Source organism: Lampetra planeri, chromosome 56 (genome assembly GCF_965212315.1).
Source record: "Lampetra planeri chromosome 56, kcLamPlan1.2.h2, whole genome shotgun sequence".
Classification (NCBI taxonomy): Eukaryota; Metazoa; Chordata; class Hyperoartia; order Petromyzontiformes; family Petromyzontidae; genus Lampetra; species Lampetra planeri.
Window position 1 is genome coordinate 2,456,759 of NC_136162.1, and position 26,077 is coordinate 2,482,835.

Genomic DNA, 26,077 nt, shown 5'->3' on the forward strand with positions numbered 1-26,077 from the left:
CCTTCTCACGCCTTCGAGACTTTCCTTCTCTCTAAGAGACCGACCGGCTACTGTGCATTGGTGGTGGTACAGCGTTGCAGTGATAATGACAAATGAAATACTCGCCGCTCAATTCCATCGCATGCCACTTGGCGGGACGTATTTTGCCATTTTTGTTGTTGCTATTAATGTAATACGAGCTCGATTTGTCACCAATGAAAACATGACTTGTGCCTCCGGTCTGAAAGCCTAGTTAATGTGAGTGTTAAGTTTCACAAGAGGACAGAATTCAGAGGCAAGGGTCCGAGTTTCTATCCTCTAATGAGCATTGGGGCGGTGGAGTCATGTGGCAGAGGTCAGTCTCTTTGTATGATGCAGCAGCGCTCCCATGCTACCGAGAAGAACACAGCCATTGTTGACATTTTCACATCGTGCCACCGAGTAGAATACAACTGTTGACACTGTCACATCGTGCCACCCGTGTAGAACACAACAACTGTTGACACTTTCACATCGTGCCACCCGAGTGCGCAAATGCAGTAAGGAATACGAACACTTCTGCGCAAAACATCGCTGGGAGGGATAAACACAAAGAAAACTTATTTCTAAACATTAGCCGAGTAAACCAAACAACGGGGAGATCACTCCCGATGCTGCAGAGCGATGAGAGTAATGCAGACTGATGGATTACGGCTACACGGACTTTAGGCAATGACTTTTCCGAGAAGAGGGCTTCTACCATGAGTGGATTGAACATAACTCACGGCGACGACACTGATGATGATGATGATGACAATAATAATGGTCATGCAATTAGTAACGCGCACAATATTTCACGGACATCAATGGCCGTGACTCTTGAAGCAGCTAGGCCTTGGAGAAAGTGGGGCCCCTTTAAGCAGCTTTTACAAGTCTGTGCAGATTGAACGCTGCTGCTGCTCCTGCAACTGTGTAGTGGGGACGATGATAGCAGCCTTCCAGATGGCGGGGGCTGCCATGGGGAAACGGCGCCTGGCAGTGGCCACGGGTCTCCTGTTCCCTGGTGGGAAGAGGTGGTTGTGAGTTGCATTGCTGCTGCTGCTGCAGAGAGTCCTATCGTAAGCCGTAGCGACGCAGCGATGGCACATGCAGCAGGAGATCCTGTCGCTGACCATGTTGGTGATGATGGGAAGCCAGTGGAGGGACTGTAGGGAGGTGAAGGAATCTAGCCGAGGATGATGATGATGATGATGTTCATAATGGCAGTCATTGCACAGAGCAGGGCAACAGCACCCGTAGAGATGCTTGTGCGGAAGAATGACAGTTAAGCTTTGGATTAATTTAACACTTTAAGACTAAGGTTGAAAGCGTTCATATATTAGCTCTGTCAATTTGGCTATAACGTGGGGTCATGATAACTTTCATAAACAAGAGCCAATGTAATTAACAATTTGCTGTAACGTTGGGATGCAATTAGGGACTTACCCGCGAGAAAACCAGGCAATATTGCCAAGGGGTTCCTAAAAATCTGGCGATAAAACCCGGCGATAACGCACAAGGCCTCTTTCATCCAATACGATGGATAGCCACTGCCATGTACTCGCCTCAGCTCGATGACATCACTACACGTGACGTCGCTATTACCGCTAAGTGAACGCTTCCAGGAACAAGCGCATGTTGGGAAGTGACAGAATCCACGCGTAAGCGTGATTTCTCTTCTCTGTTCAGTGATGTTGTAGTGACATAAGAAGGGAGGGGCTGCTGGGGGCTCTGGGTTCCCAGGTGGGTCCAGACGCTAAGCCTCTGGGCGCCAGGCGTTGAGTTCCCAGGGGGTCCAGACGCTTAATCCCCTTGGCGCCGCCAAAGGGGGGGGCTGTGTGTGCTCTGTGGGATATCTGGGGGCGCACACGGCCCCACCCCTCGTTGTACCAGGCATAAAAGGAGAGCTCCCTGGACGATCGGGGCCCAGTTGTAACTCAAGACCCAAGACCCACGACCAGCCATCTGAAGACCCGGGGATGCTGTGAGAGCCAGCGCTGGGACTCTGGAACTCCCGACTCTACGACCTTGTGAGGGCGAGTTCCGGAGCGTAGCCAGAGTAGAGTATCTAGGCTGTGTAGCTAGGCTGTGTACCTAGGCTGTAACAGAGTATCAGGACTGTTGGACTGTTGGACTGTTGGAGTGTTGTATTGTAATAAAGAAGTTACCTCTACAAGTGTCTCCGGAACCTGTTACATTTGGCGTCAGAAGTGGCAATGGAGACAAGAAGTAAGCCACGTACCTTCAGTCCTGACGGCGATGTTGAGGAGCAAGCGGCGACGGGGCAGCCAACTCGGGCCGACAGCGACGCTGCACCGCCGGCTCAGCAGTCGTCCACCATACCTGCCGATCTTCCTCCAGCGTCGGGAGCAGCAATGGAGGAAACGCTGCTTCGCCTCACCGAGCTGCTCCACGCCACCGTCTCCATCCTGGACGACATGCGTCGCTCACAGGCGGAGACAGCAGGGAGAGAGGAGGCGCAGCGGCCGCACCATCCCGCCGGCTCCCACACAAAGATGGCGGCCGTTCCCGCCGCAAATACATCCGGGTGTGTCGTCACTTCTGCGGGGGGAGCAGTGGCCGCTGGGAGCGACGTCACTTCCGGGCCCAGCGTGGGCCAACCCGATGACGCCGCGTCATCAGCGCTGCGTCCCTCACCGCCGGGTGACAGCGCTGCGAACGCGAAGCCAGCTTCAGCCGGGTTGCCAGGCAACGAAAGCTTGGCTCACGTCCAGCAACGCCTGCCGGCACTCAAGGCATTTTCTTCAGAGGGGGGTGAGTGGGCAGCGTTCGAACGCCGGTTCGTCTCTCTTATAGAGACGTCCGGCTGGTCGGAGTATGAAGCGCTCCAAGGCCTCCCGGCCATGCTCGACGACGACTCCCTCGCAGCACTCCTTACTGTGCCACGCGCAAAACGTGCCACGCTCACGGATGCCCTTCATCAGATGCGGCTGATTTATGGACCCCCATCCGAAGCACGTCACCGCTTCGATGCGAGGAGGAAGAAGGCCTCCGAGTCGGCGATGGGGTACCGCAGCGCGCTGCTGGCCATGGCAAAGGTTGCCTACCCTCGCATGGATGAAGACGCTGTGGAGTCACTCGTGCTGCAGAAGCTCATGAGCTTGGCCCGCCAGCTTCGAGTTGCCATGCCGACAGCCGACGACGACGACGACTTCACGTCGCTACGTGCTGCCAGGTGCATCCAAGCACACCTACATTGCGATGAGGACACGACCATCGCCGCCTGCGCAGGCCCACCTGATGCACAAGCCTATGACGTGCATTCGGGGCCTCATCAGGCCTTCGCAGCAACAGAAAATCGCGGATCGTCCAACTGGCGATCCCAGCGAGATCACCACCAGCGGGACCGGCCAACCTCGCGCCAGGACGGAGCGTCCATCGTCTGCCACAACTGTGGCCTTCGGGGCCATGTGGCGTCCGGCTGCCGGGTCCCCCGACGCCGGACTTCAGGACCTCCGGCGCCTCGGCCACCACCGTATCCTCGGCATACCCAGGCGAGTCACGACACCTCGCACTCTCGGCCCCCACTTACAACAAGCACGCACCCTCACACCACACAGGGGGGTCATGCTTCTGAGGAGGGGGATTCGGGCCCATCATTGAACAACCGGGCGCTCGGACCGGGTCAATGGTCCGAGTTGGCCCATAGGGTCGTTGCCGCTGCGGCAGGGTCCTCTGCCGTAGTGGGTTCCATCGAGGGCGTTGATGTTCGTATGTTGATCGATACGGGTGCGTCGGCGACCATCATTTCAGACATAATTTATAACATTTTGCCCGATATATGCCGTCCCTTGCAGCCAGTTGATGTGCCATGCTATGCCGCAAATGGGGGTTCGTTGGGCATCACCGGACGGATCAATGCTCAGATCCGCATTGCTGACGTCCAATTAGTTGGGCCCATTTTGGTCTCATCAACCCTCGCCGTTCCGTGCCTCCTCGGAACAGATTTCTTGGGGAAGATGCCCATTAAAATTCTCATTAACAAAGGGTGTATTGAGCTCCCCTCCGGCCGACGCATGGCCTTCCTACCCACACCCACTCGGTTGCACTCCGCATCTACGACGGTGCAGGCGTTGGCGGCGTGCACAATTCACATTCCTCCTGGCTCTCAGATGTTAGTTCCCCTCCGGTTTCGTAAACCCCTTGATTACGACGCGTTCATGGGGGGTGCTGTGATCGGGCCTTCGCGTTCAGCTGAGCGGGTGTCGGACCTCGTGTGTGCACAAACGCTCGTGCGAAGCGACCACGACCCCTTTATCCAGGTCCTTAACGCGGGATTGGAAACGGCCGTTATCTGTCAGGGAATGGTGCTTGCTCACGCGACGCCAGCCCCGCCAGAAGATGTGATCGTGGGTCACGTAGGGGGCGAGTTCTCTTCCGTTGCCAAGCCAGGTCCTGACACAGGATGGCTCGACGCGCTTTGCTCCACTTCTGCCGATTTGTCACCATTACAACATGCTAAATTACGCACGCTGCTGAGCGATTTCGCCGACGTTTTCAGTCAAAGCAAATTCGACATTGGCTGCACTAAATTGCTAAGCCACCACATCGACACGGGTGATGCCGCTCCAATTCGTCAAAACCCATTCCGGTTGAGCCCGGCCGAAAAGGAACATGTACGGGTGGCCGTCAACGATATGTTGGCGGCCGATGTCATTGCGCCATCAAATAGCCCATGGGGGGCGCCGATCGTTCTTGTTAAGAAGCACGACGGGAGCCTCCGCTTTTGTGTTGACTTCAGGAAACTTAATAAGATTTCGGTGGCCGACGCCTACCCGCTTCCCAGGATGGACGAGTCGCTCGATGCCTTAGCAGGTGCGCATTACTTCTCCACCTTGGATCTCCTCTCGGGGTTTTGGCAGCTACCCCTTGATGACGCATCCAAACCAAAGACGGCCTTTCGCACGCCGCAGGGACTGTTCCAATTCAACAGACTTCCCATGGGTCTTCACTCGGCCCCGGCGACGTTCCAGCGCCTGATGGAGCTGGTCCTCGCTGGGCTCCAGTGGGATTCTTGCCTAATCTACCTCGACGATGTAATCGTGTTCAGCAAAACTTTTGATGAACACCTCACGCGATTGAAGGCAGTTTTCCTTAAAATGCGAGCGGCTAACCTCAAATTCAAACCGCAAAAATGCCACCTCATGAGGGATTCGGTTCGTTATTTGGGCCATATTGTCAGCCGCTCGGGAATTGCCACGGACCCCGAAAAGACAAATTGCGTGCGCTCATGGCCAACTCCTACCTCTGTTGGGGAGGTGCGGAGTTTTATCGGCTTCGCCTCATATTATCGACGATTTGTTGCGGGATTCGCATCTATTGCGAAGCCCCTCCACGCATTAACGGCCAAAGGGGTCAAATTCCGATGGGGAGAGTTAGAACAGGCATCATTCAATGCCGTCCGAAAAGCACTGGTCGATGCTCCTACCCTGTCTTATCCAGATTTTACCACTCCGTTCATTCTGGATACAGACGCCAGCAACACCGGAATTGGAGGGGTGCTGTCGCAAATTGTCAATGGAGTGGAGCGCGTCGTCGCCTATGGCAGCAGGGTGCTGTCGCCCGCGGAGCAACGTTACTGCGTGACGCGCCGCGAATTGCTTGCTATCGTTTTTTTCATAAAGCAGTACAGGCCATACGTGTATGGCAGGCATTTCACAGTACGCTCCGACCACGCGGCGCTACAATACGCCTTGCGAGTGGACCAACCATCTGGACAGCTCTCGCGTTGGCTCGAGATCCTCCAGGACTTTGCGTTCACTGTCATTTACCGCAAGGGGATTCAACACGGGAACGCCGACGGGTTGTCGCGACTGCCGAACAATGGGCGCTGTGCTTGTTTTTTGGGTGCGGGGCGTTGTAGGCAGCCTGACGGGGTACCGCCCCCATCCCTTGCGGCCGCGGCCGGGGATGGGGTCGGGGACCACGGGGCTCCCTCCACGCAAGTTCCGCAGGACGCATTGCTGGGCCTCGGGTTGGACGACTGGGGACGTCTTCAGATGGAAGACGTCTCCCTCCTCAAATTGAGACGCCGCGCTAGGGATGCCGAGGGTCACAGGGGGCAGGGGGGCCCCGTATCATATGTCATCCGGGAAGGCGTCCTCATGCATTGGGATGGGGGGTCCCAATCCCACACATTGGTGGTGCCCACCTCCCTGCGGGGGCGACTTGTGTGGGAAACCCACAGTCGCCTCTTGCACTTGGGTGTTCAGAAAACACTAGCTAAAATCCAATTGGAATTTTTCTGGCCGGGCATGGCAAACGATGTGGCTGACCTTGTGCAAGGTTGCACAGAATGTGCACGGCGGAAACCACCTGCTAGGCCGTCCTGCCCGCCGCTCCAATCCATTAAAGTTTCCCGGGTCAATGAGATCGTCGCATTGGATATTTTGGGTCCGTTTCCCGCTACTCCTCGGGGTAATAAGTACCTTTTGGTTGGGGTCGAATATTTTACCCGATGGGCCATGGCCTGGCCACTCCCCAACCAGTCTGCAGCAGCCATTACAGAGGCCTTTTTCCAGGGCTACGTCCTGGACAAGGGTGCTCCCGAACGCCTGCTGACCGACCAAGGGAAAAATTTCTCTTCCACCCTGTTGCGGGATGTGTGCAACCTGCTAGGGACACACAAAATTCGCACCTCGCCATATCACCCCCAGACTGACGGTATGGTCGAGCGATTACATAGGACACTTACCTCCATGCTAAGCCACCAGGTGTCTGAGTCACAGACTGATTGGGATCTCCACATACCTGGTGTCTTGGCCGCCTATAGAATGGCGCCCCATGCTGCCACGGGGTACTCGCCATTCTATCTAATGTATGGTAGGGAGGTTTGCCCCCCAATCGACGTACAATTGCACATTAAACAGCCCGCACCTAAGGCTAAGATTGCCGACCACATCCGTGCTAATGTGCGTCGTCTCGTAGATGCCCGGGAGGCTGCTCAAAATAACTCAGAAGCCCGTCAGCTTGCCAACGAGCGGTTGCGGAATCTCCGCACATCCCGCCACGTTTGGGTAGAAGGGGACCGCGCCTGGCTCCACTGCCCGCAGGTACCATTGGCTACTTCCTCAAAACTGCTTAAGCCTTGGAGAGGGCCGGTTGTTATTATTCGCGTTCTCCGCCCGCAGTGTGTCAGGATCCAGCATGGCAAGCGACGTTGGTTCGTGCACCCGTCACGTCTAAAACCTTACATTCAACCCTACACACCTCCTTCACATCTCCGGGGCCGAGAGCGCGACATGTCTGACGAGTCGCGCCGCGATGATGCTGCTCCTAACTCTCGGGCAGGTCCCGCTGCCCCGCCCTCAGGTGCCTTGGGAATGAAATCCGCCACGGCCGACCCAGCGGGAACAAGCTTGCCCGCGGGATCAGCGACCCAGGACACAAGCGCAACAGCGGGTCGTCGGTCCCCTCCTGCCTCCGTCGCGACCGATGGACCTGCCACTCGGACTCGCTCAAAACTCAAACGATTTTCATGACCCCCGCCCACGAACTCTCGTCCCAACGCGACGCCACTCACTTTTCCATCATGTATAGTGGGCGATTGGGGCGTGCGTTCATCCTGCATATATGTGTTTATACAGTGTTGTTCTGCATCGGTGACCACAGGAGGGGGAGAGGCGCTTTCTTCTCATTTTTTTTTCTTGATTTGTCACACACTCATTCTGATGGTTAACAAATAATTTCTTGTACAATTGTATTTTTTTTTGACAGCCGGGTCGGCTGGAGGCTACGTAGAGGGGGGTAATGTAGTGACATAAGAAGGGAGGGGCTGCTGGGGGCTCTGGGTTCCCAGGTGGGTCCAGACGCTAAGCCTCTGGGCGCCAGGCGTTGAGTTCCCAGGGGGTCCAGACGCTTAATCCCCTTGGCGCCGCCAAAGGGGGGGGCTGTGTGTGCTCTGTGGGATATCTGGGGGCGCACACGGCCCCACCCCTCGTTGTACCAGGCATAAAAGGAGAGCTCCCTGGACGATCGGGGCCCAGTTGTAACTCAAGACCCAAGACCCACGACCAGCCATCTGAAGACCCGGGGATGCTGTGAGAGCCAGCGCTGGGACTCTGGAACTCCCGACTCTACGACCTTGTGAGGGCGAGTTCCGGAGCGTAGCCAGAGTAGAGTATCTAGGCTGTGTAGCTAGGCTGTGTACCTAGGCTGTAACAGAGTATCAGGACTGTTGGACTGTTGGACTGTTGGAGTGTTGTATTGTAATAAAGAAGTTACCTCTACAAGTGTCTCCGGAACCTGTTACAATGTGGTAAACAACCTGTAGACCGCATGGGTACGAACCATTGTATGCAGCAGCGATGATCAAATGTTATTTAATTTATGCTCATGGCAAAAAACTCATTATCTTGTATTTACTTGGCTTGCTATAGGCGACATGGCCTGGCAAATATTTGCTTGTTTGAGCAAAAGGAAACTGCATGGTGTACAATTTTAATGATTTGAGAAAAAACAAAAAATCACAGGCGTGAATATATATTTATATTTGATGCTCATCCCAGAAGGCAAGCGATGAGACGTACGGTATTGGACGTGTGTGTCGACTCGAGGGGACCATTTTCAGCCAGCGTCATGTTCGTTATTTGTCAAATTTTGAAAAAAATAATAATGTACACCGCAAATTGCTCAATTGGATGAACAAATGTTCGTTTGTTTCTCAACCCGCTTGTCCTGGTGAGGTTCGCGGCGGTAGCACGTTGAGTACGGATTCGAGCTCCTATGAGGGTATTCCCAGGTGTTCCCAGGCCAGCCGAGCGACATGGTCCCGCCAGCGTGTCCTTGAAGGGGAAAGGTGAACGCACGTATCAGATGGATACATTCTTGTTATTTCTATTATTTCCATTGCTATGATGTATTTTGAGAAAAAGGATGACGATGCTGCCGTGGTGTAACGGTGAGTACCCCGCAGTCCAGAGGCCACCGGTTTGATTCCATCTCCCCGGGCGGATGGTAAACAATAGAGCCGGTTTCTTAGATAACCCCCCCACTCCCCACCACCGCCTCTGTCCACCGGGCAGTAAGAATGAGTTCACTGCAGTTAGTTGGTTGGCAGGCCACGTGGTGTGGGACAGAGATAGAAGGCCAAGAGGCCCTGGCAGGAGGTGCTCTCCAGAGCTCCCACGAGCAGAGGCCTCCCCCTCTGCCACCAGCCAATGGCAGGGCTGCACCATTTACCTTTCAGATGTCGTACACAGACTCGGGCCGTGACTTTATTGTACAATAACACCAACCCCCAAATCAATGCGCTTTGACAGCGGTGCGTGATGCGCGGGTCAGCTTAAAAAAAAATAAGCGTATTAACGCTGCGAGTTTGTTGTGAATGTCATTCTCAAAATCCTTTGACACGCACGCGCGCACGCGGCACTTATCATCTCCGCATTCTGGCTGACAGGGTTTGTCTTGATATCTTCCGTATCTTGAAGGGGGCACACAGACAGGGACAATGGCCCCTTTTGGCCCTATTCTTCTGAGAGAGGAATCATATGGAAACTGAGACTATAGAAATGGTGTGTGTTTATTCATGGGGAGCGGTGGAGTAGTGGTTTGTGCACCCTGCTACGAACCATCAACCTGGGTTCAATTTCCAGACAACCAGTGGCAGGTGGTAGCCGATCCTGCCGTGGGTCTTCTCTAATGATGATAATAATATAAATGACTTGTTTGCCCAGGAAAGCCACACTGAGTACTAAGACTCTTTATTCTGGAGGGTCCTGCCACCCCGCCAGCCAAGTGGACTCCACTTTAACTCGTGACCTCGTGCAGTGCGCGTGTGTGAATATTGGCAGTGGGGGGAGAGAGACAAGGACGGCCGGGTGTGGTGCTGGCCACACTATCCCTCCTGTCATGCGTCACGTGGTGGCTAACAGCGCTTGCTCCAACATTCTGAAAGATTCGTCACTTGGACAGCAGGGCCATGTTCGATAACTACACCTTAGCGATAAAGATGGCGGTGCATCTGAGAGCACTGTGTGGACATGGCCCATCCCGCGTCTCGAGCGCCACGCATCTTACAAGGCCGACTTCCGTGCCCGCGAGCATCTTCATTTGATCAATGAACGTTTGAACGCGTTTGCGTTCGCTTACGTGAAAAAAGAATCGCACACAAAAAAACCCGGCACGTTACAAACGGACCTCTTTACCAAGCGTCACCTGACTTAAGTGGCGTCCGCTTCCAGCGTCGGAGGACGGTCTGCGTAGCGAGGGCAGCGTAGGCAAACAGGCGACGCATCCAGCCCGGTCTGCTGCCACCCGTTCCGCCTGACGGCGATCAATGATGCCCTTTCACGAGGGTGAGCATCCTCACCGCGGCTGCAGGGACGCGGGCGGCGTCGCGTCGCTCTGCATGCGCCACGGCGCATCGCGCGAGCGAGCGACCTTGAGACCGATCCACGACGTCCAGTTGCGATGTCGTGCGCACTCCTGCCGCTCGGGAGAGATTGCGAACTCGTGGTGGGGGGTGGTCAGGGTCCGGGTCAGAGCGAGTTCCAGTCGTGCCTGATCTCAAGATGAAACGGTGGAATGTATTTTGATGAAACCGTCCAGAAGAGCGATGGGTGCTTGGGTAGGACACGCTGCCGGAAGGCGATGGTGGTCAATAGTAGCGAGGTTGTTATAAGAGCCTTGTGACAAGAGATGGTGGGAGGGAGCTGTGAGCTGCAGAGTGGTGGGTGTGCGGGTGGGTAAGTGTTAGTTGTAGCCTGCAGTGTGGCGAGTGCATGGGTGATTAAATGAGTCGACCTGCGGTGTGGTACTTGAAAAGAGCATGGATGAGACAAAGCAGGGGCTCTGGTAGATCGTGTCTTCAACGTGGGAGGATTCAATGGGAGCATTAATTGTGGTAGTAGAAATGGAAGAGTGACACGGCGGAAACCGACTACCGGTAAGCGAGTGCCCTTGAGTTAATCAGTGAGTGCTGAGATTTGAACTTGCAACCTTCCCATTGTGAGCGACACCACACTCTACCGCAGGCCCATCAGGCATTCATTCCTGTAACCAACTCACGATTTCCAACGTGTGGGCAAGTTTATCCTGCGACACTTGAAACGACTCAGACCGGCAACCACTGCACGGTGCACGTGGATTCGCATTCGTAGGGGATAAAAAAGTCATTCTGCGTGACCTCTATCGTTAATCACGAATGACAAGACAGCGCTTCATTGCATGTAAGGCAAGGATGCCGAACGTTTTTTTTACTAATTGAAAGATAATTTATGCCACCAAACGGGCAATTATGAAATGTAAATGGCAGCACACAGCCTTTGTTATTTTAAGACCGTCAGATGAATGATTACATCACCAATCAAGTGACAAAGCGCGACATCGATCATCGTATGGACTTCTGGGACCTATGACGCAATCAGCAGAATGACGACATTGAATTATTTCCAGCATTCATTGTTAACACCAGGCTATTGCGTCATGATGCAGGATTATATGTCTAACAGGGGCATTCACGACTTTTAGAATACAATTGGATACCTGATAAAGCACGGGTCCTTTGCCCTAAAACAAAGTTAAGGTCAAGAATTGTTCCCTCTGAGTGAATGAATGTTGTGGGGGGCATTACGAGTTTAAATTGTTTACTGAACAACATCTGCCACTGTCACAGCTATACATGGAACTGGCTGTGGTTACCAATTATGTATTCATTATGCGTTTGACTGTGTGCGATGTTAACTATGTAAATGTATACTCTGCAAGTTACAGATTTAACATGCGTGTATTCCTGCCGTTGCGTGTTTGATACATACGTCTGCACTTGACACCCTGGGCAACCCTTGCAAGTCGAGACTTTTCAATATTGTTCCATCTCGCCGTCGAGGCAAACGAAATCATGGACTCTGAATCCTTACGATTCATCAATTCGCTGGAGGAGGGAGGCAGGCAAACTGTGTTCACCACTCGTGGAGTGTCATGCTGCTATTAAAAATAATCCATAGCCTCGAGTTTCCTGGCTGGCTGCTGGCTGGCCGCCTCTCCATCCCTGCAATGACTCTGTTGTTCGTGGATGCTGCGGGTGGAGGGCGTTGTCGCTGAGATGATAGCTGGGTAGTGGCTGGCTACATGGGATTATCCGAGTAACAAGTAAACATTGAGTTGAGCTGAAATGGTGGAAGAAGTTCGGAAGACATTAAATTGTAGATCGTGACACCGAATAGGTTGGAGTAACGAATACAGAAGACTGACGGGGATACTTAAAAATTTCTCCAACTTTTCATGCAATTATTTTCCCAGAACATTCTTTAAATCCTAGAGGAAATGTGAATAAAACCTCCTAATACATATCATCTTGCCAGTTTATTCTTACTTTAAAAAGCTTCCGATTAACGAGAAGATTGTGAGAAGAGCGCGTGTAAGCGACAGCTGCCTCTTATATTACATTGCAGAGAAATGGGTTCTGTAATAGTTTCAATCAAAAAAGCGATTTTTTTTAAACAAAACTTTGGAGCATTTTTTTTTATCGCTGCTATTCTTACACCCCCCCCTCTCCCAAAAAATAAATCATATTCCCATCTTCTCGTCTCCCTATGCCACAGAGACCTGTGCGACGCGATCATCTTCGACGTCACGCGCGTTCCCGTGCAGCCGTCTCCCACCGAGCGCGATAATTAATCCATCTATCAAACAAAAACTCCACATCAGTAGTCAATAAGCCAATCAATGCCACGCTCAATCATCTCGTTTGATTGGGGTCACAGCAATCTTGGGCTTACTCAATACCGTAATCCTGCGCTGTGCCACATGCCCGCAGGCTACATTAACAGAAACAAAGTAGCTACCAGCACCCACAGGGGACTCGCACGTTATTCGAGAATGCCCCAAGTGGCAGACTTGATGCGTTTAAGCAGAGGCACTGCCAATGGAGGCTCAGTCAGCGCCTCCAGAACAACGCTGGTCTGTCTCCACATAAACAACAACCGCCATTGGCTACTCAGTGGCAGTGACGTCACCACGGCGCTTGTACCAGGCTAAGTGCACTTTAAGGCCACGTGAAGTGTCGAACGCCCACAGGCAGGAGGTCACGGCAGAGACCCAGGTGCTATGGGTTGACTGACTGTGATGACTGGCCGATGCACCACCTGTGCCCCCAACTGTGCTAACTTGCTGTGCTCTGTTGTTGCTAAGACACACACGTCTGTGTCTTAGCAACAGCGTATTGCTAAACACTTGTTCAAAGCGAGCAAACTCTTGAGCAGTTTCAACCAATCTGGGTCTCGTCAGCAGTCAGGTTTGTTTAATAAAGGCGTTGAGGGACGCCAGATGTTCCTGGCGATAGCAAGCCATCTAGACAACGGGCCCGTGTTGTGAGCAAAGAGCAATGCCGGATACAACTACACCCACAGCAATTACAACATTCACACTTATTAGTACTATTATTATTGATAGCCACAAATAGTTCATGGCCCAGAGCAGAAATTGTTCACCAATAAAGTGTCCAAGACCTCAGTCAGATTGATTTCCTGCTCAAAATGAGCACGGAGGTATTGCTATTCTTTCGTTTACAGCCTTGAGCCAGTGGAAGACATTCCGCATTCTTATGGCGGGGGGTGAGTCTATCCATATGGGGGGGGGGGGGGGGTGCGAGTACGTCTAATATCATAGAGAACGTGGGATAGGTTGGTGGTTGGATGGTCTGGCCTACTCACGAAAGTCAGGAACCACCAAGAGAAGGAAGTAAATGACATTGCAGCCACTGCGTGAGCGGATCATTACTAATTTCGAAAGCAATCTGCGTCGAGCGTCAAACGAGGAGATTGCACAAGGGCCAGACAAATTTCCCAGCTCAATGAAAATCACCGCTGGCCATTATTACGTTGTCAACGCCGAGGGACCTTGTCACGGGCGAGCCGTGGAGCTCGTGCACGCACGCCGCACCTGGGGGCCGCAGACGTCATTTTCACGGGAAGAGGGAAGATTTGCCGGCGCGAGGAATGTCACTAAACACGAGTGACATTTATCCGCCGTCGCTCGCAATGGGCCGTGTCAGGTTTCCTGAAATATAATCGGAGCGCTGCCCATGAACTTAGGTACGGATGCGACGCGCGCGCGCACGCACGCGCGAGAGGCAAGGGCACGGAGCCGCTGTCAGATAAATTGAGACGGATCTCGTGACACGGTCTCCTTCAGGATCCAGATGAGATAATACCCCGATAAGTGCGGGCGACCGTCCCTGTAAGCAGAAGCAAGTAGCGGGTCGGGTGGGGTGGTGGGGGGAGAAGGTGAGACAAGTCCACCAGCCAGTCAGCCCTGGCGCGGCGTACTAATAACCTCACGCTGGCGTGATACCTGAGTGGATCAACGTCAATGGAGAGTTCCGCAGGGTCAGCATGGCCGTCAATGCCAGGATTGTCCCAGACGCCGCTGCGATTAGCGTGACGCTCGCACGCCATGGGGGGGCTGGACCATTGGCGGGCGGCCTGAGATGAAATTAGTTTTCGGTGCCCCCCACCCAACCCCCCCCCCACAACTATTCCCCTCCTCTCTTTCGGTGTATTAAACTCCGAGTGAGATAGCAGAAGAGGTATCGATCGACAAGAGATACAGAGAGTGATGTAGCCAGATTGAGAGAGATGTGGGTACGAGATAGGGATGTAGTGATATGATGGAAAAGAGATAAACGAGAGACAGACGTTTAATGAAACGAATGAGCGAGATCTACTGAGATGAGGGAAGAGGGATGCAGACACAGCAGAGATGAGAGCGGTGAATTAACCCGCTGGTCTTGTGGTGCTCACCAACATCGTCCGGCTTGGATCTCCACGAACGCACAGTTGTTTGATCATTGAAAGTATCACATACGTGTAGAGATTAAATTAACGAATTTCTGTTCTTGAGCCCATGCTCTTTATTAGGATCTGAATTCGAGCTCACATTGGGGTGCTGCATCCGTATTTTGTTCACGAATCCAGGAAGCCAGCACCGAGCTGCTTGGGGCCGCTAAGCATGCGCCGAGTTTGGTTCGACCTCCCGTGGCACACAGCGGCGGTGCCAGATATTTGAAAGACATCTGCGGTGGACGCAAAAGAAAAAATAAACGTACGGAACGCGATTAACTGGCAAATTAATGTAATAACAATACGGCAGTTGAGCGCAAGGGCGTTGCAAAGGCAACCGGTGCGAGTGATAGCGCGCAAGTGGCCCGAGCGTCTTTAATAGCGGTTCTCGCCGCGTGCCGTGTGGCCGACCGCGCGTAAACCACGCACCCTCTTGTGTGGACACATCGAGGTAGTGACGTGCCCACTTGTGTGGACACATCGAGGTAGCGGTGTGCCCACTTGTGTGCCCACTTGTGTGCCCACTTGCGTGGACACATCGAGGTAGCGACGTGTCCACTTGTGTGCCCACTTGTGTGGACACATCGAGGTAGCGATGTGTCCACACAAGTGGGCACATCGAGGTAGCAGTGGCCGCTGCGGTCGTGACGTCGCGAGAGCAACGAACAAACCCGCAGCGACAGCGGGCCCCGGTGACGGCGCGGCGAGGTTATTAACGCAGCACTTGTAAATAAGTCCGAACAATCGCGACGTTTTGTAAAGAACCACACGACGCTTGCAGACATCACCGCGCTGCCTGCAACGTGCGGCGAAGGATGCGGTCCAGCGATTGCCGACTGGCGGCACTGCAGGCAGAAGGAGGCTCCACCCCGGCCAGGAGTACCCACACTTTACCCCACCACACGTGGCCTCCTTGATCGACTAACTCCGCTTATGAAATATACAAGGCTCCATTCGTGCCGAGCCGAGCTAGCCCGGGAGGGGCGCGGGGGGAGAGGGGGGGCGTGTTCGCGTCTGCGCCGTCTCGCGCAGATGACAAGTCCCGTTGATGCGTCGCACGCGATGCGTTCACAGCAATTTCTGGGCACAGCGGAGGTGCCGTGTGCCGTGAAGTGCCAATTATAGACCGTGCAACATTATTTGCGAAGAGCAGACCAATTTGTGCCATTGTGTGGCCCAGACCCCAAGTTAAAATGTTGTTTGCTCTTTCCCCCCGCACATGCGATCAGCACGGTTGGGCTACGTACGGTGCGAAATAAGTTCAACATACGCACGTACCTACGAGTCGAGGATGAACACCCGGCCACGTTAGTGCTGAAGTTCCAGCAACTTGACTCGCGATTGCATGGCACGGTTTTAAGTGTCGTTCGGGAGTGGACTCGGGCCATCATCTCTCGAGGGTTGATACATAAGTACTGCTCTGGTTTCCTCCCACATGCTAAACGATCATTAATGGGCCGATTACACTTTTGATATATAGAGGAGCACAGAGCTTGGGCAATTATTGGCACCATTTCACCGCGTGACTGCTTTCTTCTTGCTTGCCCCCGAGACGCTCTTTCTCTTTGAGGACAATTGGATGCTGTGCGGTGAGTTACTATCATTAGAATTGCAGAATGGTAGAGGTAGCCCCCTCTATACAGAACCCCACTCTGTCATCATTGTAATTGATAATTAGCAGGCATGTAGCAGTGCGTCAAATTCGAATCTAAACACCGATTATTATCCTCATGGCACGTATATCGAATTGTGTACCTGAACATCTATTGTTATTCGTTTAAAGCAAAGGCAAATATTACATCCAGGCGAATGTAACCAAAGAGAGAGAACAAACAGAGACATACAAAACACAGACAGAGCAAACCGAGACAGACAGGACAGAGATGGAGAGAGAACAAACAGACAGACAGAACAGAGGCAGACAAAACAAACAGAGACACAGACAGAACAGACAGATAGAACAAACAGAGACAGCTGCTCCAGAAAAGGAAGTAAAGATGAGACTGAGGATACCAGTGAAACGTACAGGACAAACAAGGCTAACTGAACGAACGAGACGGGCCGAACAAGACAGACGGCGCAAATGAGACACAAAAACCCAACAGAATTGATTCTGGAATCACAACTCGAGCCGAATAATGAGAATTCATCAGCCCACCCACGGCGTGGATGGCTACATATGGAGTGGTCAAGGTGCCTTCATCTCGGGCTGCAGAGCAACCTGAGTTTATGGACTAGATCGTCGGTGTCTAACCACCTCTATCCTATCCTCCTCGCGTATGGCGTTGGAAAAAAAGGAACTGGGCTACAATCATATTTTTATAAGGGGTTGGTGGCCAACACTGCAAAGTCTCCCCATTTGCTGGTGTTTACACGTCTCACCAGGTATTCATTTAAACTACAAATGTATTTATTTATTTTATTTTACCAGGTAAGGCCCACTGAGCTATATACAGCTCTTTTTCAGAAGTGACCTGGCCACAAATGATAGCTCAACGAAGTCGCTTATCACGTGGAAATGTAAAGCAGCCAAATACTCTAAACGCGCATTGATTCTAAATGTGGAAGGAAAACCGGAGAACCCAGAAAAAAACCCACACGACCACGGGAGGAAAATGCAAACTCCAAATATACAGGTGTCAGGGTCGGGATCGAACCACGACCTCCTGCATACCAGGCGAGGGAGTTAACTTCTCACCACTGCAGCTGAGATGACATAGGGGAGGGCCCAGAGGCGCTCCAAAAATGTGTCTCTTGTTATTGGTGGGTCAGCAGGATCGTAGCACAGTGCTCAAACCCACTGTGCCACTGCTCCCCCACGATACGGAGGTACGTACACACTGCGTGCACTGCAGCAAAGCAAAATACAAAAATAATGATGTGCTGTGAAGAAAGGGCCATTGTTACCCCGTAAGGTCACCTATTATTATTATTATTATTATATCATCTTTATCTAAAGTCACGGCGTGTTGACAATTGTGCTGAGTTCTTTTGTTTGTTAATTGTGCTTATGCACTGCTGCCAACGCAGCAGCATATGATTGTATAAATATACAAATGAAAAATTATTTTTTATTTTGCCAGGTAAGGCCCACTGAGCTGTAGAGCTCTTTTTCAGAAGTGACCTGGCCACAAATGAAAGCTCAACCAAGTGGCTTATCACGTGGACGTTTATAGCAGCCGAATACTCGAAATGCGTGAGGTTGATTATAAATATGGATAGGAAAAACCGGGAAAAATACATGCCACCACGGGAAGAGAGACAAGCAAACTGCAAATTTACAGGCATCAGGGTCGGGATCAACCCACAACCTCCTGCGCAACTGGCGAGGTAGTTAACATCCCGCGACCGTGGCGCCCAATATCGTTGCGCTTCCGACAAAGTTGACAACGGCCCCCTTTAGAGTGATGTCTGAGACCGCGGATGCTTGTGCCGATAGTAAGTGGATTTGCGGCGAGTACATTACGCGTGCGCATTAGCATTCACGCGAGCGCGACACCGAATATGGCTTTGCGTGCGCATGCATGCACAAGCCGCAGATTCACATTGGCAGGAGCAATGTAAAAATAATAATAATATAACATTACAATACTTTCCTCTATCAGTGCCACATTTGTTATCGGACACTTTCAGCGCTGGCACCAGAGACAGGCCTCTCCGTGGCGGAATATTTCTTGGCAGTGGCAGCCGGGCGTTCGGGCTCTTGTGATAAAATAATAATGTTCGAGAAACCCAAATCACAAAGTGTTGGCTCTCCACGATGTTGTTGAGAGAATCTGCCGTGCTCCTTCCGCACAATTCTTTTCAGACATGGGTGAAGGACAGGGCAGGAGGAGCAGCTCAACCCCCAGATTATTCGACAAGCACAACATTGACGACAACATTCAAATCGTTCGTCAATAACACCGTGTCCTTGACAGAAAAGAGTAGAAAATCTGTGACAGGCGATGGTCCTTGTTCATAGATAAGACAGATGTATAGATGTTATTTATTTAAGCAGGAAAGGCCCAATGAGCTGCTCGCTTCAGTTTCATGGGCATATTGCGACGGTACGGATTGTATAGAGTACAGGGCTTAGTCACATTCATGTGCTCTACAGTGTAAGTTATTTGATGATGCTACGTTGGCGGTGGTGCACGTGAATAAAAATACTTGCAAACGAAGAAGGGCCACTGCACAAAAAGTCGCCTCTGACGTCAGTTCAACGCGTTGTAGGGTTTCGCGACCAATATCATCCGTAAAATAGGTTTTGTTTTGGGTTAAATCGCGTAAATATGAATGTGTCGTTAAACCCGCCACCACCCGACACAGCCAACTAGTAAGGTTTGTCACGCAAACAGAACGTGCCAATTCGTTACTAGTACAGCACACCGGTGTGTTGGAGAGGAAAATCCACAACTCTTAGCATCTTACATATATATATTTTATTATAAAGCCACTGCAGCGTTACTGACAAACATGTCGAGTTCAAATGATTGACGTCCGGTTCCAGCCATCGCAATAAACAGAATTCTCTTGCCTCCACTACCTGACACGGCGTCGGAGAGTCGTTTAAAATCCGAGCCGATTTTCCGAGGTGGCTTATGAAACGCCTCTGCGGGCGTTTTGCGATGCCCAAATTGCTTTGGGGCCCTCTCTCTCGTCCGTCCGCTTGCAGCCACCGCGGAGTTACAATGAGATCGGACCGGGCCCCCCTCCCCTTTTCCCTCGTGCAAATGTGCCACTGGCTCGGAAATGAAACGAGAGGGACGGAAGTTGCAGAAGTCCAATTTTAAAGGTCGTTTTAATTTATGGCCATTAAATGCGTAACCTTTCACAGATTATAACCTTTGTGGGGCCCTCAAGAGTGTCGTGTGGGCAGTGAGTATTTTTCTTTTTTGGATTATATTTCGCATTAACAAATGTCACACTCTTAGGGCACTTAGCTACTCGGATGTGCGATCCGGCACGACTCCTGTCCCCGCCCTCTCCATACGGCCTTGCTCACCTCGGCAGGTAAATACGAGCGCACGCAGGTAATTGGTAGTTGCACGCGAGAGGCTGCGAGAGGAAGCACTGGCATCGTGTCAAGAGCGACCTGGCACACGTGGCGTTGCGGTCAAGTGTTCTTGTTGGCAGCGAGATGTCATCCCTTTGTGAGACGCTGCTTGCCGAGTGTTTTAGATTATGTATGCGGATTGGCGTGCTCAAATTGATCCAGTATTCATGGGCCATTCGCGAAAATCCTGCTTGTAGCCCGAGACCGATGATGTTGAGGCATTGCCAGAAATCCGTGTTACAAACCCTGTAACAGCATCAGGGGCAGGGTGGCGGTGCAGTGGTTAGCGCGCTGCGCCTGCGAACGGGGAGACCCGAGTTCGATTCCCGGCCACGGCTAACATCAGCGGCGAGTTTGATCCGAACTGGTCTTTGCCACCCCCCTCCCCAACTGCCCCCCCACGACCCCCTCCCGCTTTGATCAAATTGCACTGACCAGTGTGGTGAAGTATGACAAAAATAAAATGAAACCCTCGTGACCAACATCCATTGGCGGATTAATAAAGGGTGGACAGACAATGTGGACTTGCCCAGAAACACAAAAGTGGGGTCTGAGTGAACACTCATTCGACACGATGTCATAAACAAACAAAAACATGGATTGCGACGAAAGATACGAAATGTTGGCCACTTCACAGCAAGCAAACTAAAATCCAATTCTTCACTCTGTTTGAATGCCCTGTCAGGATTGTATATTTTAACTTCAGAAATTAATGTTTCAGCCTAAAGGAAGGCACAGCTGGCTCTTTGCGAGTGTCATCAGTCATAATCAGACAGACAGCGTCACAGTTATTTTGAGCACGGGTGGAAGGAGCAGCCTTGAAGTAAATATTATTTTACATGAATCCACGAGGGTTTGATTATTTTAGGCTTTCGCCGTTCATGTTGTCGCGCGTCTCCAAAGAGAACGGCCCTCTTCTTCGTGCGTTGTGTCAGCCGAGAATTCGGGCGATGGGTTTTACGAATCCTCACGCTGACAACAATCGCAAACGTCCCCGCCGACAGGTTTACAGCCGCCGCGCGACGCGGCGAGCTGAAGCACATTTCAGCGGAGCCCGACATATTTACGGCTCCCGCATGGCACCGCGGAGAATAATATGCAGCAATAACCTGATTATGCGCCGAATTTTAATACGGCGCATACATTAAAACGACATTTTATTCTCAAGTTTTACCATATTTAATGCCTTCGAAGATAATTTCCAACAAAGTTTACTCCGCCGATGTAATTAAGGCCCCTAATTTAAAGGCTGCCAGGGACTTTTACGCCTTGCATTCCTAACTCCGTGCTCACGTGTGTCACCTGGCACGCCTTTCTTTGGGCTTCTATCCACAAGGAAACATCATTCGTACAATATTGTTGTTGTCATCGCCATCGCTTAATATCCACACCGTGCCTCTCGCACGGGACGTCTCGAGGAATCCCGTGGCAGGGGACCCCCCTGGTGGCAGCTGTCTCAGCCAGGTCCAAGGTGAACTCTGCGCCGGTTAGGAACACGTGGACATTAGTCTGCCAATAGGGGGTGTCAAATGTTGCTACGTGGCTTAAGCCAATAGTTTTTCTGTGAGCAAATTTATAAATTTTGGCACGTGGCCTACAGAGTGCAAACGTCGGTCCAGCGCTGGCACGTGATGAGAACGGCTGGCCCTACATTGGCCCAACGTTCCACGTTGATTGGGTTGAGCGTGAAGCATCTTATGCGGAATATAGCCGCAGTATTGACTAGAATGGCAGCTGGGCTGGAACCGCGAGCCTCTACAACAAGCGACAAGTGCGTTACTGCTCGGCCATGTGACTAGCAGATGATACCAAGGCAGTACGACGTTACAGAAGTCTAGAGGCGTGGTGGTCACACGTTGACTGATGCCACTTCAGTCGCAATGTTTTTCTATCGGTTAAAAAAATAATCATCTGTGTAGCTTTCGGATGCATTTCTGGGTCATACCGCGTGTTGTCCGGGACGATGTCTGACGGTTCGCTGCTCGTGTTGAGGGAGCTTCATTAGGAACTGGAGAAACTCTTCCCAGCATTTGGAGCTTCACCACTAGGAGCGAAAAGTCGGACATCATTCCGAACATACACGCGGCATGACCCGAAAACCGATGTAGCAGCAGCAAGATAATCCACATTTATCGCAGCAGTGAATCCTCAAGCTCCGGCTAGGGTACAATCAGTTCAAGCCTGGGAAGAACAAACTAAAACCTAATCTTAACAACAGATGTTCCTCGTTCTCATTTCACAAACGCAGCTTAGTCGGGCCAACAACATTCCAAGGTTCATGAGCAGTTCGGTAACTGCCCGATGCCATTTACCAACCATCCGGAATACCCGTCTGAACGAAGCTTGTGGCGTGGCTTATGCTAGCCTGTTGTGCTGGTGTCCGAACGGATTGTTTTAGTCTTTTAAAACAAGGGGAGGTGATGTTGATGATCATAGCTAGGGGCCTAACTATCAAGGGTACATGGATTTTCCGTGTCTCCAGAAAGAGGTCTCAAGACCGCTTTTTGGCATTTTTTTAAATTTAAATACATTTTACCTCTACGGTATCACCAGGAATTGTTACCAGCTTTAGCCAGTGAACCAACACTACATATTTTATACTTTGTAATACCAACATCATTCAAATGCAGCGAGTTATTCAGGACACTTCGAATGCAGAAAAGCTGTCATCTAATTTCATTCAAGACAAACGATGTCGGCCTCAAACTCGCTAATCATATCATGCTTCTTTATATTTCACCCTGCCTTGCATCGTGCGCCTTGTATATTTCCCCAGACCTTCCGTGGATTACTAGTATAAATTCCTCACCTGGTGGTACAGGTGATGCATATTTAATGATGTTTTAACAGATGTTGACGATGATGGTAATGGTTCGTGATCAACGATAGACGATGAGGATCACACAGTGCTTCCTTTTTCTATTTGTGTCGAAGTGACACCTAAAACCTTCAAACTAAGTTTTCACGCCGCGAAAAATTGCCCGCGTGATTCCCGTCATTTTGAGTTTTACTTCGCATCGCCATCCGGACAGATCCAGAAAAGTGGCCCCAAGAAATCACTGGGGGCGCCGAGCGGGGAAAAAATACTGCCATCACGAAATCAAGAGCACCTCTCGGTGCCAAGAGCCACAACGCGCATCGGCAGGGGGCCGGCGTCGCCGCGCTTGCCTCTACACCTCCCTCATCTCCTGCACGTCCATCCGGCAGAGCCACATTTGTTAGCCCGTCCTCTGCGTTTTCATCTCCATCGCCGCGTTCTCGCCGACGTCTGCTTTTATCTCTGTCTGGTCTGCCACTCGCTCGCTCGCTCGCTCCCTTGCCTGCGTCTAGGTCTGTCTGCTCCTGTCAATCAGTCACTCTGTCTCACTCTCTAATCTCTCTTTTCCCTCGCGGCGGCACTCTATCTCCGCAGGCTTTGTTCTCTCTTGCTCCCTTCTCTCTCTTTCTCTCTCGCCGGTCTAACGCTGCCACTGAACAGTGAGTTACACCTCGTTATTTAGGCCTTCGTTTTAGGCCTGCAAGCTGTGTTGGCGGGCGAGAGCGGTGATGGGCCAGCTGTGCTGACAGGCGAGGAAACGTCAGCGCCATAGCAACCAATTTTTCATCACTTCACCCGCGGGGTAAACACCCCCTTCAGAAGAGTGAATTTTATTTATATTATGATATGTATATATGTATTAGAAACATATTTTAGGGTTCATTATATCCACATTTTAATAGATATCAGAAATGTATTGGTATTTAATTCACTGCTCGCTTGTTTTATCATCACGTTTGCCGAGCATTCTTCTCGTCCGCCGGGGCATTATCGCTCACTTTTCAGGTTTTGTTCCGTTCACGTGAACTTTCATCGCTCTCGAGGTAATTGCCAAGCTTAACTTTGCACCTTCTTTAATTCGTAGAAAAAAAATACTCCCCGCAGAGTCGTTTCTGCTCGTGACAAAACACTGCGGCGCCTGCAGCGTGCTGGCGGTTTCATTCGCAGCAAGCAACGCGGTTTTCCGCTGCCGCCGTGTGATGACCGGCGCACCGGACTTGCGATCCAGGGGGTTGCCAATGCGACCCCGTCTCCCGGCGCGGGCAGTTGGAACGACAGAGAAAATTCCTCCCCCCTCCCCTCCCCTCCCCCCCTCCCCGCCTACCACCTCCGTCCACCCAGCGGCAATACATGGGGTCGGCCACAAGTTGGTCTACGATCGGCAGGTCGCGGTGTGGCGCGGTAAAGTGTGGGTTATTCCCGCCTCTTCCGAGAGAAGACAAGGCCCAGGATACCCTCGAAAACAAATGGAAAAGTGCCCCCCTTTCCGCCAGCAGAGGCAGGAGCGAGAAATGTCACCACCTGCACCTCTGCCTCTTGTACCACCGTCGGTTCCTGGCTCCGTTCGTTATTGCTCATCTCGTTGCTCTGTCTCGTTCGAGCGTTTCGGCGTCGCTCCGCCCCCAAATGTGATCCGCAGAAAAAAAAGGCATCAATGGGCACCCACTGAGAGCGGGGATCATTTGGGCGTAAAAACCCCGTGTTTGGCAAGGACCCAGTGGCAATGCTGTGAGAAAATTAAGCGATTGTTTTTGCTCGGGCACGCGTAGCGAGAAAATGAGAATTAAAAATCCCAGCGGCGACGAAACAAGCCTCGGCAACCGCGCCGCGGTAAATATGTTCTCATTTGATCGAATTTGTGGAACTGGCTCTACGTGTCGGGGGTGTTACTTGTTACGGCAAACGAGGCCGTGTAGTCGGAGGTAATGAGCGCTGTTTATAAGCAGCCTCGTTAGTCCTAATATCCTCGAATTCTCAGTGCTTGGATTTAGGCACCGGCGGACTTCAGCCAACGGTATAACCAGAAGCCGGAGGACACGATAATGTCTTCATGCCCAAGCGAGCGTGAAATGGGTAAAAGTGAGGTTCTTCACCGATCCCTCTGCCCGTGAAGAGGACTCGCAGTAGATATCGTGTCAATGTTATCTTCCACAGCGATCGGCGCCATAGTTGAATCCACTTATCCACAGCTCGCAGGGCTTGTTTTCCTACCCACAATCTTACGATCTAGCACGTGCTGATCGTGCACCGGCGATCATTCGCCTCCTTATCACTCTTATCGCTACTTTCAACAGTTAACGTTTGCATCACGAACTTCACTCGCCGATTCCTCCACCCATGCTGAGGACTCGGCAACCGTGACAACAAGAACATGACGACAACTGATGAAAACTATCCTGCTCGACTGTGCTTTGCTAAACTCAAATTCATAAAGTAACAAGTTGAAATCGTGGGTAAACTACACCAATCATTGTCAAAATCTGGAATCAATAAAAGGAGCCCGGGTAGTTGTAAAGTCTGCAGAGTTTTGGTATCGGGAGTAGGGACGTCAAGATGCATCGATCTGTCAATTAATATCGCTCACGAAAGGTGTCCCCGATCATGCACGCGGGTATCAATTATTCACCGTTTACTGTACGAATGAGGCAGAAAAAAATAGCAGCAATACGAGATTGTAAAATCGATGCAAGAAAAATAATTGAACCTTGAACTGAATCGTGACCACCCCAAATAGTGACGATTAGTTAACATCTCTGAAGGGGAATATATTATGACGTGTCTACGAAACAGCCGTACCGACAGGCTTTCTAAGCTCTTAATATTTTACTTAATATTTTCAACATAAACAACAGCAGCAGATACAGGATGAGACACAACCCGACCTCCGAACGACCCACTCAAAACGCACGCTAATGATAGCCGCCTCTCGGTACGATCTAGGAAATAATCCAACAGGAAGGAAATAGGGAACAACAGGATGCAATACAAGTGGAAGGTGGAACACGGGGTAGGATTAGAAGGCGATTGATTCTATTTTTAAAAAAGCCTATAGATCTCGATCGATGTGAAAGCCACGAATAGCCAGGGCATGCAAGGGGTGACACCGAGGGGGCACTGACGCCGCCTTTTCTCCCACGATGCCGGAGAAATTAAGTGCGGCGACGGCGCTTGCATTGGGGGGGGGGGGGGGGGGCAAAACGTCCGGTGGTGCCGTCGGGGGCCGGGCGACGCTGCACGACGAGCACCAACCGTGGGACCTCCGCTGCTCCGGAGCGACGCTCAGCCTGACCCCAGTGGTGATGCGCAGAAGCGCAGTCGCGCGGTCACGCCCGCAAGCGTGACGACCGGCCGTCGGGGGAAATGGGTCCCTTTCTTTTGCCGATGCTAATTAGCCCACGCTAATTACTTCTGGGTGTTTTGTGT

The 26,077-nt window shown here is 51.7% G+C and overlaps 2 protein-coding genes across 2 annotated transcripts in view; both read left to right on the plus strand.

Annotated features, from left to right (window-relative positions):
- The window catches only part of LOC144735688 (neuroligin-4, X-linked-like), a 240,317-nt gene that overhangs the window by 206,666 nt on the left and 7,574 nt on the right, over positions 1-26,077 (plus strand). The window lies entirely within an intron of this gene.
- LOC144735689 (uncharacterized) lies at positions 1,702-8,252 on the plus strand. The gene is made up of 2 exons (XM_078618164.1): positions 1,702-3,512; positions 7,330-8,252. The coding sequence occupies exons 1-2, from the start codon at positions 2,214-2,216 to the stop codon at positions 7,342-7,344; spliced, it is 1,314 nt and encodes a 437-aa protein (XP_078474290.1). The 5' UTR covers positions 1,702-2,213; the 3' UTR covers positions 7,345-8,252.